The sequence below is a fragment of the Plodia interpunctella genome, chromosome 10 (assembly GCF_027563975.2).
Source record: "Plodia interpunctella isolate USDA-ARS_2022_Savannah chromosome 10, ilPloInte3.2, whole genome shotgun sequence".
NCBI classification, from domain to species: domain Eukaryota; kingdom Metazoa; phylum Arthropoda; class Insecta; order Lepidoptera; family Pyralidae; genus Plodia; species Plodia interpunctella.
In genome coordinates, this window is record NC_071303.1 from 9,216,062 (window position 1) to 9,233,398 (window position 17,337).

Sequence of the window (17,337 nt, forward strand, 5' to 3'; positions counted from 1 at the left end):
TATCTTATTGTCTCTTTCTTAATTTCGAATAGCTTATTACTTTACACAAAGATGAGTTTTTCTCAAAAAATAAATAAAAATGTTAAAAAAAAAAAGTATTCTTTGTACAGTCGACAGCACATCAACCCACCCAAATCCATTACAAACTCGCCGCTATTACCGCGCCATAGAGGTTCATGCAGAGCAACTTGATGTGCTGTTGACTGTACAATAAAGATATTACAATAAAACAAAAATCTTGCCCATTGTCTTGCCACATCAAAATTCGACCAAAACCTACGTCCGATGAAGGGAAGACGCGCTGTATCGGCCTTAGCGACCACACTTGGCGCGCCAAGGACAACAATAGCAATGGCATCGAAGAAACTGGAGTGCGGAGCCATGACGACCACAGGGGCGTCGCGGGGGCTCGGGGGGAGGTGCTGCTTGCCCAGGATCCTGATGCGGTGGAAGCCGGCAGCCACAATCACCAGCCGCGTCAGAGAGAGGATGGAGAAACGTAGCTTGCTGTCCACAGACAATATATATTTTTTTTATTTCAGGAACGTCAAATCTGTGCAAATGTTAAAGAATTATATGTCCAAAGTACTTATTTATTTTCTGTAGAGAGAGCCGCTAAACACACTGTAAATTTAGCTGAACATTTTATTGGAATCCTGACAAATAGATAAGTAGTTTCACCAAAACCGCTCAGTTGTTCAATTAATAGTATGAGAAATAGGACCTTCTTTTTTAAATTTTCTTCTTTACAAAATGTCAAGGCGTGAAAATAAACTCGCCTAAAATTATGCACCTACCACACAAATTTAAGACTTTATTCTTACAATCTAAATAATGAAATCAATCCTCTTAGATTGTTACTTTGAGAGATAATTTAACAATTATTATAAAACATCGACCGAATTCAGGTAAAACAAGTAGTGTAGCGAAACTTTCGATCATACGTATATATATAAAACACTCCAAAATGCAACATTAGAAACTCGTTCACAAATGTATGCAACGGAAACAAGTGACAGTCTTTTTTTTAAATTCGTATCTCATAAATGAGCCGTAGGCGTTAGAAATATCGAGATACAATATAGATCTTCACGATTCACGGAAAAAAAGTAAAGTATAAATATTTATTGTTCTATAATTTAAGCTATGAGAACATTATTATATGTATTAGGTATTATACACTGGTGATTTGTTTTTTCTCCACCAGCTGAAATTATCATTATAAAATTATATACAGATCTGAATTTTTGAATATTAATTATTTTGTTTGTTTTTTTTTATTTGTAGGCTTCTGACTTGTTGACAATACAATTTTCTAGCACTTGAGAAAGCAAAACCAAAGGTCCAATCCTATCATAGAAAAGAAGGTTCTCAATTTAATCAAAATCAAAATAATCAAATACGAAGCAAGAAAATAATGTGTAAAATATGATTCGCCAATTAGTGCTCGCCTACGTTGAAACAAACCAAACGGGTAAGGCCTTGTTAATTCTACTAACAATACACAAAACTAGCCGTGAAACAAACTATGTTAGACAACCGGTTTCATTCGCGAATCTTCTAGTATGTCAAGCCACAGAAATCGAATTTCTGTCTAATTGTAAACTACTTAGGTTTCCGGAAAAAAAAAGATGCAAATTAACAAGATCCTTACAATTATACAAATACTCGCCGCGCCACGCCGTGGGAATTTCGGGATAAATTGTATTCGTTATTCTAGGTTATATTCTATCCATGTACCAAATTTCATAACAATCCGCCCAGTAGATTTTGTGTGAATCAGTAACAAACATACACACATCCTCACAGACTTTCGCATTTATAATATCAGTAGTGATCTAAGCGGAAATTTTTCCATCTTATAATTGACAAAGCATGTTGCGAATTGTTTTTTGTACGTGTATTTACAAAGCATATTTATTTTTATTATATTTTATATTTCGAATTTCGATATTACTCAAAATATTTGCAAAAGGATTAATATACATATATTTAAAATTTCGACTCTTCAAATTTGGATTGTTATGTGATAATTAAAAAAATAACTTAATATACATATAAATTGATATATCGTACTGTTTGCTTTTATTTATATCTATCTAATATAACCAAGTTGCCCACCTGCTCTTCAGTGGTTAAGTAGGTACTTTATTTATTGTTAATAGTGTATCTGAGTTAGTGACTCAGAAGTGGTAAGTGCATAGATAGTTATTTAAGAATGTTGTATGCCGCTTCAAAACTTGCGACTTGAGAGCTAATAGCTGTCTCGATTGTCTGTCGATAGCAATAGATAAAGCAATGGTTAACTATATATTTACTAAAAAATAAATACTTAACAACTGAGGGTCGTCTAATAATTATATAAATGCTCATCATATTATGATATGATCATATTATGATATGATGACGTTTATATTCTTTCAGAATATTTTGTATAATTTAATAGCCAAATTGCATCAAAATTCAGCTACCACTGCTGAAAATACCGAAAGTCGTCAATTTTCTTGGGGAAATAATCATTTCCAAAATTAATAATTAATGAAACTGGCATTACAGATTCATTTTTTTAATTCAGATAGTAAAACCATAGATTTAGTAAGTACACGGAGTAACTCCAAGTACTAATTCCATGAATAAAACTAATTCTGGTCTTTGTCAAAATTTGAAAAATTGTAATGACAACGCGGCCGCGGCTCCGCGTCCGAAACGCTCTGTGTAACACGCAGTGTTGGTCTGTGTAACATACTTTTTTTTTTCTAATAGTATAGCAAAGTACATGTCAAAATGATCAATAACTATATCAAAGATGGTCAATAACTATAGAAAAAAAAATCTCTCCAACATAATTACATACTTTTTGGAAAGAAACTGGGAAATATTGGATTTAAACCCATATCTGCGTATTGCAAGTACTTATATAATATAGTAGCTATAGATAAGTATGCCGCCAAGAAATTCCATATTTGTAAATATTTTTCCTTTGATAACCTCCGCAGTTTTCCTAGATACATTTTAATTGGAAATTTCTGGAGACATTTCTCAGAATACGTACTGACTATATGTACATATTGTACATAGAGAAAATCATACTATAGATTATTTATTTAACCACGAACTAATACCCGACAAAATATGATTGATCTATAGAAAAAATAAGTGAATGTTCACACATTCTATGTGCAGCCATCAATTTGCGTTTTACGTAAATTTATGTCTAGGTGGGTCGTCAAATCGCCGTAGATACAGTCAACCACTTATAAAGTTACTTAGTTGCCTTTATTCCCTTGTAATAGAGCTGAATTTTCAATGCTCGATGTGTTGTTGACACTAGCACTCTCACTCTCGCTACCTTACTTTCTAGTCAACACCGCCATTTGGATTACAGTATAACCTTATTCATCTTTCGTCAATTAGATAAACAGGTTTTTTTTATAGCTTTTCTTTAGATTATGTAGTATGCCAAAAAATCTGGCATGACACGTCGCTTGCGCGACCGCGCCGTTTTATAAAGTTAGCTAGACTTTTTTTTTTTAATTAGTGTACCTATCTATCGAAGTGGCTCGGTTCTAGCAAGAATATATTAGTATCCAATAGGGAGTTTATAGATTTACCATTGACACGCAAAAAATAAGAAGAGTACCTACCACCATAATTTTGTACATGGAACTTACAGCAGTTTATCTCTATCTGCATTACGTAGGGAGATATTGTTCACATGGCGCACATCCGCGAAATTATATTCTCGTTAAACTTAGTACATACATATTTATCTATATAAATAGGTACTCGGCAATACTTAATGTTGCTGTTTAAGCGCCAATATAAAAGTTGAATATGTGTGTCACTAGATGGCGATATCTAGTTTTAGAACACATATTCAACTTGAATATTGGCGCTTAAACAGTTGCTGAATACTTATATTTACATTAAGTGCCATTTCACATTTGCAATACAATGCCAATTCGCAGCAAATTGGTATAACTACCTATATTTTTCTAATTCTTAATCACATTTTTATAGAGTGATAGGATGATGAATGGGATGCTATTGCCCAACATTGAGGGAAAAAATTAAATTTTTATTTTCCAAATTAGATGTTACACAGATCAATAGGGTAGGTGTACCTACTTAGAACATTTCCGTCACGGAAATAAATCCTGTAAATGTAATAAACATGAAATGTAATTAATATAAAAGTACTTGTTAGTATTTTTTTATATAAGGTCCATAGTCCACTCCACACACTTGGAAATCATCAGTTACATTAATCGTCTGATGACGATATTCTGCTTTTCTTTGCTAAAATTATAGAAATTTACGAAGAATTGAATATTCCTCAAACAAAGGATTAGCTATATACCTATACTACTAATTCTATGTATCACTCACTCAAGTGATATCATGAAAAGGTCATAAAATTTCTGACCATTATGCAAATAAAACACTTCAATTTTTAAATTGAAGGCTTGTTCGTTTAGCATAGGTAACGATGGTTTTGCCAAAGAGCAATTACTATACGGCTTTATCGTAGGCGAATATCAAAACTACTTATGGTGACGTCACTTTGACATTTTCTTTTTTTTAAATACCGAGGTCATGTTTATGCATTGATATCAATGGCATTAATAATAGCGTCCTCTTTCTAATCCTGATTACTTCTGTCCAACCGATAACATTCCTATCAAAAGAAATGTCAATCAATAAAAAATAAATCTGTCCTTCTGAGGCAAATGCACCGTGTTCAAAACCCTATTTTTGCCAAGAGTTTGTTGTGTATTTTTTTTTTAATTTTGACTGACTGAGTTCACGGACGTAAAGGCAGCGACAAAATAACAATTCTATGTCTTCATCTTCATTCGTAATTCTGTGATGCCACTGTATCCGGCGACAATACAGCCGGCCCCGAATTGCCGTCATGTCATCAAGGTCGCAACGTTCCACATCTTCGAGTATCTGACACACGTTATAATAGAAATTGGAACAAGTGCACTTCACTGCAGTCTGACCCTAAAACTCCTAGGTACTTACTATACATATATTTGCATTTTGTGCACATTTGAAAAATTTATGTCTGCAATAAAATATGCACTTAGGTTGTTTTCTTAGTTAGGTACTCTAGTAGCTGATGTTAGTATGGTTATATCTAATTGTAAAATATTTATATTTCTAAAAAGGTAAGCCCGCGCCCATTTGGACGAGCATTATTTAGTATTGGATTGGATGAATTTTTGTCGGCACAAATAATTAGCTCTACAATTGGAAAGTAAATAAGGTTAGAAATTCGTAGCTTTGCTAAATACTAAATGCGGCCTAAAATTCAGCATTAACGTCAACGTCTGTTGACTGAAACCTTCACGGTTTTCACCTATTGTTTGGCACCTTGAACTATATTCAACGTAAAAATATACTTTTTTTGTGTTTCCCGTGGCATTGAGTACAATTACTTAATCATTATAAAAAAGCGTGCATCTGAAAGTCACGTAACTTTGAAAAAATAATATCGAGGTTATAAAGAATTTCAAAAGTATTTTTGAGATTTTAAAATGAATTAAAACACTTAGGTATAACTGAAAATCGATAATCTCTCCGAGTTAAATAAATTAATGACCTTCATAACCTCTTGAGTCATTTATTCTTTATGTATCTCACGAAATTAGTTCATACGAAATTACATCAAGAATTCCTATAGTATATTCGTTTGTTATATTAAACAAAATAATAAACCAACAATAGACCATGGTAATTAGATCAATATGTCCAGGTACAGAGGTGCTGACAGCCTGCCACATCCAGTATGTACTTCTACCGCATGTTGCGCATAAATATTCTGTCAAAATTATTTCAATAGAAAAACTTAATTACAAATTTCTTCTTTGTTAAATCCTTAAACCAGATACTATTATATTAAACAACCCTCAGCGCTATACATATATTTTATTAATAAAACGCACCTTCTCCATCCAGTCATCGGTTTTCGCCTGAGATCATCTTCGCTCAGACCATAGAGGCCGATGCAAGCCAGGAACCAGGCAGTCACTATCAGGTAACAGATGACTACCACCCGAAATGGAAGCAATATTACTGTGAATATCGCCGTCTGGAACAAAATACAACGGGCGTTTAGTTTATCTACCACATCTTGTTCATGTTTAAAGTTCTGGTTGTCAATGTCAAAATATTGTAAAGTGCGATAGGTGCCGTCGTGCCGTCAGGCACGTCAAATAACATTATTTAAGAACTTTATTGCAAAAAATTACAAAAAAAAAACGTACAAAATGTGGACTTAACGCCATATGGCATTATCTACCAGTGCAAATGTGTAAATTTATCAAACAACAGATTATATTTCATGATCTGAAAATGTTCATTTCTGTAACTATTCAAAGTATTTTTATAAGTAATTAATGTACGTTTCAAATATCTCACTGAACGGAACATAAAGATCTTCTTCGAAGGGCCATTCTTCACATCCCTATCGAGTAACAAGTATGAGCTACACTATAAAAAAGTAACTAGTTGTAAAAATATTTTGCATCTCATATTTACATATTCATGTGTACTTCATACTAACAAGTTCTGTTAAAACTATAAATGTGTACAATATTTTGAGTAAAATGTACAATAACGTATGTTATCTCCAACTATCAGAAATTCCCGCTCTAATGGCGTTGAGGTAACTTTCTCCTCGTAACAGTCGTGTAGGTAACGTGTGCGATCTCGGAGGTTCTATTTTAACTCGTTTGACAGTTATGACTAGTGAATATACAGAAATAATGGTCAAATTTAATTGAAGATTAAGCTTATTTATGACACCTTCTGAACCCTACAACTGAAAAAAAAACTCCGATTATCTTACTAACATTCCTCGGGTCTTTAAAATGTTACGTGCTTATCATGTCTATGATAAGCACGTAACATTTTACTGTCCTGTAACTATTCAATTTTTTTTATATTTTATTGCACGAAATATATGCATGAATGGTCTATTATGGCAATCTCTACCAGTTTTATTCCATTATCTTCGTAGTGTACCTCTACACTATTAAACCATTATAAATTTACTTAATGAGACCAAGCGAGTCTACTATTAATATTCTATTAACGGACAAATCAAAAGGTTTTCAATTTCGCAGAGAAAACTGGTCCCTATATATTTAACATAACATAAGGTGCTGAGAAACATAAGTGAGTGGACTGGAATCAACAGAGTGGAACACCTGTTTCGCCTAGTGATGGACAAGGAGAAGTTTGCGGAACTGACGGCCAACCTCCAGTAATGGAGAAGCACTATAAGAAGAAGTAGATAAGGTACGAGCGAAATTAACACGAATGTGAATATATTTGAGAATATTCCAAATTTATTGATGAAATCATCCAGATCTTGCTTAAATGTAGACAATTTCTTATATTCTCGAGAATAAACTTTCCACGATGTTCGTCAAATGGTATGATAAGGTGCAACTCGTTTAAAAATACTCTGCTCGATATTGGCGCAAGTAAAGGTCAGTGTCGCTACGTATACTATGTAGACGCGTGGCATTACACATCACACGTGCGCCCACTTCAGAAGATCGAAACTTGCTTTTTTAGCATTTTTAAAAAGTGGAACGAAGTATCCAATGTATATTTTATGACGAATTTTATTTATTTTCTATATAGTCTAACTAGGTAACCACTGTTATGCATAAAAAAGATTTAGCATAAAGTTTGTCTCGTTTTGTCAATGCCAAATTTTGCACCGTGCGACAGTGATAAAATATACTTTATATCTGTTTTATGAACATGGTATGTTTTTACTTCGTTTTCTCTCACAGTTTTTTATATTACTTTTATTAATGATGTAATGACAACTATTTATTAATTTACTTGTTCTTGTATGTGTGTGTGAAGTATCTTTCACGACCCTCTGTGTATCATCAGTCATCCGTTTGACTTCCCTTTGCCCTTGTACGATGTAACTATTTACATGATATGGTAAATGGAAAGTATATGCACTTGCTTAGTGAATTTTCTCTTTCATTTGCTTCCCATACTCCCTTCGGTCAACATTGATCAACTCATAATGCGCCAAACATCTCAGCATGTCAGAAATGAGATGACTGATACAATCTTTATTGATTCCATCGTATGTACAGTCTGCCACTGAGAAATCTGACCCCCTAAGAGATGGTGTTCAAATCGCGGGGGGATCAGATTTCTCTGTGGCAATTTCAAAAACTCTTCTTTCGTTTACTAACTGTGGATTATCCAAGTCAGGGAAACCAGTTTTTACTAATTTACCAGACTAATAAGCTTACCCTTGGAACTAACAATTTACAACAAAGGCTGTACCTAATCAGATGAGAGTTCATACTGGTAAGACCGTAAAGCGACAGTGAAAATTAATGTACCTTCAGCCATCGTTTGTACTATAAGCGAATTACTTATACATAAGTTAATCATTACTATTTATTATTATGATATACCTACGTTTAAGTAACTAGTCTTGAGTTATTGAAATTTTGTCATCGTCATCATTTATTGCGCATTAACATAATGAAAGCCATTTCTCTTTTAGCTTGTTTATCTACTTTAAGTAGGTTAATACCTAATATAGTCTAATATGTTATGTAAACGGTGCACAATTAATTTACTTTCCAGACAGTTTTTCTAATTAAACCGTGTTATTTGAGGTTTTTATTTTCTTATTGTACAAGGGTTGTATAGTTTATCGTCAGAATATTTAAAGTTGATAATATCCGAAATCCACCAACCAGATGGTCAGAGGATATCAAAGTCGCAGGAAGACGCTGGACGCAAGCTGCTTTCAATCAGTCATTGTGGAAATCTTTGGGAGATGTCTATGTCCAGCAGTGGACTTCTTGTAGCTGAGATGATGATATTATTATATTAACTGGATCAGTGGCTCATTGCTCTTGTTAGTTATTCATTTAAATTGATAGAGCAAAATGTCATATTGAATGCGTTGTTATTGCATGTTTGATATTGTGCATATATCTACTTAATTCAGAAAATAAATATCCCTTGTACCTAACTTCATCACACATGTACTTATGATCTTTAAACACTCCAAAAAACTCAAAACTCTTTTAATTTTGTACTTCATTGTTGTACAATTTTTCAAGTTTCGCTCTCCTATTCATATTGTGACTTTTGCATATTTTTCGTAACCCCTATCAAAGATTACCTATTCATCTTTATAATTCAATTTAGATGTATCAAATCAGACATGCATGTTTACACACAATGACATACAAACGTTCGCATGACGATCTATTGAATATTCTTTATATTTTTCAATACAATCTCGTTAGGCCTATAGGGATTACATTATACACTGAGTGCGCTCATTATTTTGCGCATTATTTTTATAAGTAGGTACACATAGCAGTGAATAGGTACTATGGCCTCTCTAGCAGAACGGGAACTAATAAAATCCTCACAGCGGAGACATGGTGAATCTCAACTTTCTCTTGTATACGTGTTTGAACATTTCAATACAAGGGAAAATCATTTATCGGTCATTGTATTGGTTGACATAGCTGCCAAACTTCTAATCTTCTGAATGTTCACAATCGTGATGGCAGTATTTGGTCGTCGAAAACAGGTTTCGTGTACTTTGTAAACATCGTTATGCATAAACCTACAGTTACACCAACCAGATGAATGAAGTCAGGCGAAAACAACCTCGTTCTCAGTCCTTTAATTATATTAAGTAGGTATCTGAACATCTGAACGTATATTTATTTTGAAGAGCTCGTCGGCTCAGTGGCCTGCAATGGTGACGGTTAAATCACTTTCGATAGGGTCGATCATTGGATGGCTTGAGTATTATCTCGTCACGTCAAATTTTTTTGATTATTAACGATAGGCATATTGGTTGAGCAGATGTCTTCACGCTTCTAAAGTACCTATCAGTAAATTATCTTCATTCTTTATCAATAAGTTTAATTTAACTAATGTGCGCAATATGGGGATTGATTTCACCTACCTATCTGCTGGATTAGCTTAGATGAACCTATTAAATACGAATTGAAATTATCTGTCTAGTTATATTTCAAGGTTTCGAAGTGATCCGAGCAAATTGAGAGTAGTCGAGTAGTAGTACTTAGTCATTGCTTTATTAAGCACAGCATACAAGATTATATTGTAAAAAATGCAAATCTAATTTTATTTTGGTTAAGAGTACGATGTGTGATGTGTGAATTTTTGATAGCCCATGAAATGTACCTACCAAAGGTACATTTCATGGGCTATCAAAAAATCACATAGTTACGATATCAGATGTGTTATTTACCTATTCATAAATTTGGCATGTAATGTTAGTAGGTATGTTAGTACTTTTAATTTATTACTTTACAATCCCCTCACATCACAATATTTGATTAGTGAAACCTTCCTGCTCCCCTGAAGAGCAGTTTTCAAGCCTGCGCAGAAAAGGCCTCATGCTTCGTCTAATCTTTAGGAAAATTAGCACAATATTTTTATTCTAATCTTGCAAAGCAATGCATTAACACTATTCCGTACCTTTATTTTATCATATGTATTATCTAACTCCAATTTGTGAACGAAAGGGTTTAATATTTCGGCACGCATGCCGTCAGACGAGAAAGCGCCGGTTTCACTGTGCATTTTGCCATTCATTTTCACCACAAAACACTTTTAAGCCATACGATCAAAATATAATACTCTGTATTCACTCATTTTACATTAATATAAAAGAAGAAACTCAAAACGTGGAACACTTTTTATACTAATCAATTACGTATTTATTTCGGAATAAATAAATTTCGACGCAAGCAAGCGACCACTCACGTCGAATGAAAAACGAAACTAATGTGTTTTGAGAACCGCGAAGGGATTGGCTATTGGCTAGTCTGATATTTTGACACGACAGCCGATTGCAATCGACCATCATATTCCGAAGTATTCCGATTTTAGCGGATCATTGTAATAAGATTTTAAAATATATCGTACATATGAATTAAAATACATACAGATAAATATTTCAGATTTGGATAGCAAATCCGGAACTATTTTTTGCTCTAGCAACAACTCTACATGAATTACATTTTTATCACATTTGGAAAATTAAATAGCTTAGCGTAAAGCTTTTTAAAGAAGTGTTCTTCAATTCAATTGTTTTTTTTAATATAATTTAAATTAAGGACATATTATTTACAATGATGTAAAAAATATGTACATCGAATGCATTTGTGTTAGCTTGACTTAGGCCCCGGGGTGGGTACTTGGCTGCAAATAAGATAGTGCTGAACTGTCGCGTACTCTTTCGCACTCGCACATCATTAGATTTCCATAGGATGCGAAAGAGATAAAAATTCACGTGAAAAAAGCAATAATTTTTTTCTTCTATCTGTGAATAAAATGCGAATTTATGATGTCAATTCATAGTAAATTCTTGTTACCTATACTATAATAAAGGAAATACATGCATTTTATAAATATATTCGTAATAAAAATTCATCGTAATCGATAAACAATTTCACCACGCATACGTCAATGTCAACGTCACAATGTCAATGTGGTGAATTTGTTTGACCAGTTTTATTTTCCTTGGAATTCGAAGCATTTTTATTGTATTTCTAACCAAATTCATAATATTTTGTGATGGATTACCAAACCTACAATGGCAGAGAAACTACAAAAGCAAATTATTGACTATTTTTCTTTCTTCGAGGAATTTTACAACACATCCAAAACGTGTTTGAAAGACTGCCAGGACTGCGCAATTTCTATAAATAAATTGATAAAACGCTGCAAAAACATCAAAGAGTAAATATTTTTTTATTGCTTTATTTATTACTGGTAGCTAGGAGTTCAATATTTTCTCTGTTCAAGGCGATGTTCATTGCACTTGCAATGTTTATGTAATGGCAGGTCTATGAAACTAGTAAGTAGGTACTTAGTTCTGATTCATATTATTTTGTTTCGATTTGACTATTGATTTATAACATAACTACATATTATAAAGGTGTTTTCTAGGACAACAATTTCATTTTATGACAGTCTTTTCATCTTGAATGTTAATAATTTATTTTACATTTACATTTCAGAGCTGAATTAATAGGGACACCTCTTGAAGAATTTGATGATCTTCAAAACAAACTATCTGCATCCCTTCACAACCAAATAGCTGAAGATATACAAGATATCAAGGGTAAATTGTGAGTTATATTATATATATGTTATATTCCATTTTTAAAATACTAGTTGTGACCTGTTTCTGTTGTAAATTTATAAATGTACATGAGACAACACAAATTCTGCCTTGTATCTGATCTACTTTGAATTATAATTTAGGGATGCAAGCATCAGATTAATTATAAATCCTCCCATTCAAGGACTTGATATATACATATATCAAGTCCTTGAATGGGAGGACTTACATATTATCTCAACTGTTTCCATTGACAGGCAGAGACTACAGATTTCCACTTTAACAATTGTTATTCTGTATTTACAGATCTACCCTAGAAAACTTGTTTGAGAAGCTTGTCATCAAGCATACCACTCTCCTGGACACCTACAATCACATTGATTTGGAACCAAACTCCATACTCGTAAAAGGTTCTGCTTTCCAACCTCCCTTAGAACAGCTTCTAGAATTTTCTGAAGACACAATTACCTTTGGTGGGCAAATTTGTGCTCAAATTGAAACCTCCCTAAACTTACTCACATATAAAGGTTTATACACAGAGTCTTTACCAGAGAACTTCCGCATATTCTCTGATTGGCAGCGCCGCATCCCTGAAATCATTGCTTATACTTCCTTCTGCTCTGAAAATAAAGTATAGCTATATATCATGGATTTCTTAGATTCAATCTTGAATTCCATGCAAGGCCCTCCATCCACAAGTGAGGCACAGAGAAATGCCATGAAGAAGCAAAAAGAGGCTGTGGAAAGAAAACAAAAGGAAGATAAAAACATGTTGAATAAATTTAGGAAGCGTGTAGAAGAGAAAATAAGTAATTTCATCAAAAATTCAAATAAACCTTACATACAGTTTGAACCGATGGACCAAATGTACCGTTCGATCATCAGGGATGTATCAGAAACTGCAGGAGTCCAAGTTTTTTCATTTGGTCAAGAAGGTATAGACCGATATGCAGTGGTGTACAAGAAAGACAAGGGCCCTTCTGAAGATGAACTAACAGTACGTAGAGCGGGTGGCATTTGGGACGACGATAAAGCCGCAGAGATGGCTCAAAAGCATATAGAAATGCAGAAGCAAGCTGCCCTGGAATCTGAAGAAGAGAAAAATAGGAAGCGTAAACGAGGTAAAGAGGAATTGAGCGGAACATTTTATAAACAAAAGTATGTTCATCTCATAGGAGAGGATGCAGCAATACAGGCCGCTCAGAAAACGGGTGTAAATAAAAGTTATGGAGAAGTTCCCAGTGAAAATAAAAAAGATCAGAGGTCTATTGAGCAGACCATGGCTGATATACGAGCTAAAAAGATGAAAAAGGCTGAAACTGAGAAAGCTGAAGCAGCTGTAAGTAGCATACAAACCTAGTATTCGATTTTCACTAGTTTATTTTCTAGATGCCTAATATCGTTATGATATGGGTTGTAAACTAGCTTAGAATTAATTTATAATAATATGTCATTTCATATCTAAATTTTTCAATTGATTTCGAGCAACATCTTTAGATTTATTAATAATACCAATCCCTTTAAGACTACTGATTTCAGTTTTAATATATCTATGGTGTATCAATATTAGCTGAATTCAAAAAGCAACGAAAAAAGAATGTAATATTGGTATTTTTGTTACGACAAAAAATCTATTCTAATTACTGAACATATAGAACACTAGACATGACATATTTAACTTTAGATGCGTAAACTGAATTATCTTCCCTTAATGGAGTAATATTGATGGTTCTACACCCACAGATATAAGACCTTTCTGGCCATATGTTGTGGTTATTATAAAACCAGTAATGGCAAAACTATCATTATTAATTATTAACTAATTGTTGATTGTGTTAAATTGACGAATTCCTACCTTTTTTAGATTGTAGAAAATATTCTTAAGATTGTGTGGCATACTTGTTACTTTATAAGTATCTTCCCATTCACAAATACCAATTTAAGTTATCCAACGAAAGTTAGGTAACTGTACAACTAATTATTGTTAAGAATTGTTTTTTAGAAGACTAATAGTTTATTTTTATATGTACAGTTCAAATAAGACTGGATTGATTTCAATGTAATTCGCGAATTACTGAGCAATAAATTAATTAACTATGCATTGTGTTGTATTTACTGGAAAATAATATATATTTACATTGTATTATTTATTTATTCATATTTTATACTCATACCTATTAATAGGATTGATCATTCAATTTTTCACAAAGGTTGGTGAGAATGCTTTTAGCATTAAGTCCGCCCTTTGTACCATATTGGTAAATAAAGTTTAAATAAATATATTCTGCAAATTACAACTAACAAACATCTCTCTCTAGTTTTCCGTGTTTTCCTGGTTACATCAGAGTTCAGTATATCCAGAGTTGTGACCCCCAAAGCCAGGGTGGCGTAAATAAATTCTATGATTTTACAACCGGCCGCCTGCCTGATATTCACCCTATTTGGGAATGCTATTGTTGCCTGTTAAGAATATGGTGTACATTAGTACCTCATACGACGCCCACAGGAGGCCACAAATGTCATCAAAATCGGTCCAGCGATTTGTCTAAAAAAAGTGACAGACAGATTTTTCGCTTCTATAATAATGAGACAAGTAAGTATGTGTGTGGTTACACTACATTTGGCTGTATACTGATAATGATATATTTTTTTAATCTTTTTATAGTGAGGATCTTATCTTTTTATATTAAGGATGTTTCAATGGTGATACAGTTTAAAAGATAAATTATTTTTAGAACGTTTATTTACCATCAACACGTTGGGTTATGTATATCCTTAATTAGAAACAACAAATGGATGCCAACATTCAGAGAAGACGACTATAAAACAGCTTGTTACAAATATCTCAAACTCAGTCGGCATCTGTATCTAATTATTTTGATAACAGGAGCGTAATCTGATAATGTTGCCAATGTAGAAAATGTAAAACAATAGTATTCTATGAGTAAAAGTAGTTTAAAACTAACATTTATTAGGTCACTTACAACAAAATATACTTAAATGTATTGGCACAAATCACACAGATCGAGCTAGCCCCAAAATAAGTTCGAGACTTGTGTTATTGTATATTATAACAGATACGTATAAAAAAAACATCCAAGACCTGGGCCAATCAGAAAAAGATCATTTTCCATCATGATCGGGGTTGTTGCCACTGAACCGGGAGGTTTAGTGGAAGATCAAGAACTTTACCACTGCGCCACCTAAGTCGTCAATAAAGACCAAAACTTAAAATATTTATGCAAAATTAAATTTAACCTAAAAATAAACACTAATTTCAAAAATTAATATAAAGGCCTGTATAATAAATCTTTTTTTTTCATACATACTATATTAGCCGCCCGCATCAAAATCCGTCGCTCCTTCGAAGTTCTAAGCATACATAGAGACCATAGATAAAAGAATAATATAGAGACAGACAGCGGGAATTGTTTTATGCAATGTAGTGATTAGATTATTAATGGACTAAAAGGTTAACCTTTTTAGGAAGAGCCCTAATATAGTGTTATATACTTTTTAAAAAAATAAGAACACAAGTTTATTTATTAGACAAATGACAGACACTTAGCTGTTAAACTTATAGTTATAACACCCCTCTTTATGCGTCGGAGGTTAAAAAATAGTACAGAATACTTGTGTTCTTATTGTAATTATACATTACCTATGTTTGTATCCGGAGCGGTTTTATAGAATAAGGGCCACCACTTTCTGAGCAAATATCATATATTCTAATCTGACAGATGAACTAACCGCTAGATGATGTGATTGGCCAAGTTAATCATATCCGATACTTGTGACACATTTTGTGTGCGGTATCTGTTTGATATGTCACATTTGGGTTATCTTATGAAGGCGAGATAATATATCAGCAAAGTGAAAAACTTAAGTGAATCTCTTAATCACAGAAATAATTTTTTTTATATTTTACTATTTAACAAAGTCAAAATTTACAAAAAGAATAGGACGAATGGATGTGATAATAACGAAGAATCGAGAAAATGCTCCGAAACTATCAAAATAAGTAGATTATCCACTATTCTACTAGCTTAAATCTACCTACATATATCCTTTTACACCATTTAAAATAAATTTTCATAATTCGTAAGGCATACTTGCTTAAAAACGTGCAGAATATGTAAAACATGAAATTTCGATGCAGCTGTTATTATTTTCCACTAAATTACGTATTCTTCTTCAACTTTTGACTAACAATTCCTTTTTTTTTTTTATAACGAGCTGTCAGTAAACACCTACTTTTTTTTTGTGCGTTACTTACAACCAGAGATGGGTAAAAAGTAATTGGATTAACGTTTAAGGATTGCGATTACATTTTATAATCTTCGGAAAGGATTACAGATTACACAAAATAATTTTGAAAAAAATCTACATTAGTCGAGATTACTTTCCAAAGATTACATGATTTTTCAATAGCAATCCAGGAGCAGTTTGGTGGGTGATATATATCACGTGTTATTCGACTCGGAGTTAGAAAGATGGGTTACGAGATTCGGAGGTCCAGTTCGTTCACCACTTAACCTACCTTACGGGGTAGACAGAGTCAAAAGTCGCGGTGCTCGAAGGTCACGTGTATATAATAAAAACGTGATACTCACCTCATTTCCAAACTGGAAAAAATCAAGATTACATTCAATGTAGATTTTTTCCAGTTATTAGATTACTTATAAACCCGATTGAGAGTAATCTCAATTTAATCAGATTACAAATATGATCGATTACGCCCAACTCCGCTTCTAACAAATATTCTTGGACGCAACCACAATGCAATGAATTATTTTATTATCATATAAATAAATAAATATTAGTGATCAAAGCCGCAAATTTAACATATTTCAGTAATATTTCTGGCTCATATATTATCGTTTCTACCCCTGACTAAACAATAACATCATCAAAAACATCGACCAAACACAAAAAAAATACTTTTGTGCTTTACAAACTTGAATTAGATAAGTTAAACCTACATTGTGCAATCGCATAAGATCATTTTGTAACACATTTAAGCAGTTTCTACATAAAGTTACTTGTGAGCAAGCAATTAAAATTTAATTTCGCTCACAATGCAATCGGTAGGTATATTAATTGACTCGAATTGTATAAATAATTATATAAAAACACGGATGTTCTAGATGTCTGATGAT

The 17,337-nt window shown here is 33.0% G+C and overlaps 2 protein-coding genes across 9 annotated transcripts in view; one reads left to right on the forward strand and one right to left on the reverse strand.

Moving 5' to 3' along the window:
* LPCAT (Lysophosphatidylcholine acyltransferase) overlaps positions 1 to 10,843 on the reverse strand; it is a 37,519-nt gene extending 26,676 nt beyond the window's left edge. The window contains exons 1-3 of one of the 2 annotated variants that reach the window (XM_053750220.2): positions 10,528 to 10,843; positions 5,952 to 6,097; positions 281 to 507 (exon numbers count right to left, since the gene is read on the reverse strand). In XM_053750220.2, the coding sequence (XP_053606195.1) occupies positions 281 to 507; positions 5,952 to 6,097; positions 10,528 to 10,644 (490 nt within the window). In that variant the 5' untranslated portion in view covers positions 10,645 to 10,843. The remainder of the gene's footprint in view (positions 1 to 280; positions 508 to 5,951; positions 6,098 to 10,527) is intronic. The other variant, XM_053750221.2, reaches the window with a different exon arrangement.
* Positions 10,844 to 11,525: 682 nt separating this feature from the next.
* Positions 11,526 to 14,279, forward strand: LOC128672810 (uncharacterized protein). 7 transcript variants are annotated; one of them, XM_053750226.1, is made up of 3 exons: positions 11,526 to 11,919; positions 12,075 to 12,185; positions 12,485 to 14,279. In XM_053750226.1, the coding sequence occupies exon 3, from the start codon at positions 12,825 to 12,827 to the stop codon at positions 13,536 to 13,538; it is 714 nt and encodes a 237-aa protein (XP_053606201.1). In that variant the 5' UTR covers positions 11,526 to 11,919; positions 12,075 to 12,185; positions 12,485 to 12,824; the 3' UTR covers positions 13,539 to 14,279. The 7 variants fall into 7 exon arrangements, with proteins under 7 accessions (XP_053606201.1, XP_053606199.1, XP_053606197.1 ...); XM_053750224.1 differs by having other exon boundaries at positions 11,532 to 11,911; XM_053750222.1 differs by having other exon boundaries at positions 11,532 to 11,793.
* The last annotated feature ends 3,058 nt before the right edge of the window (positions 14,280 to 17,337 follow it).

Coding starts and splice junctions, on each gene's coding strand:
- LOC128672810 (XM_053750226.1), top strand. CDS start 12,825: ATGGATTTCTTAGATTCAATCTTGAATTCCATGCAAGGCCCTCCATCC.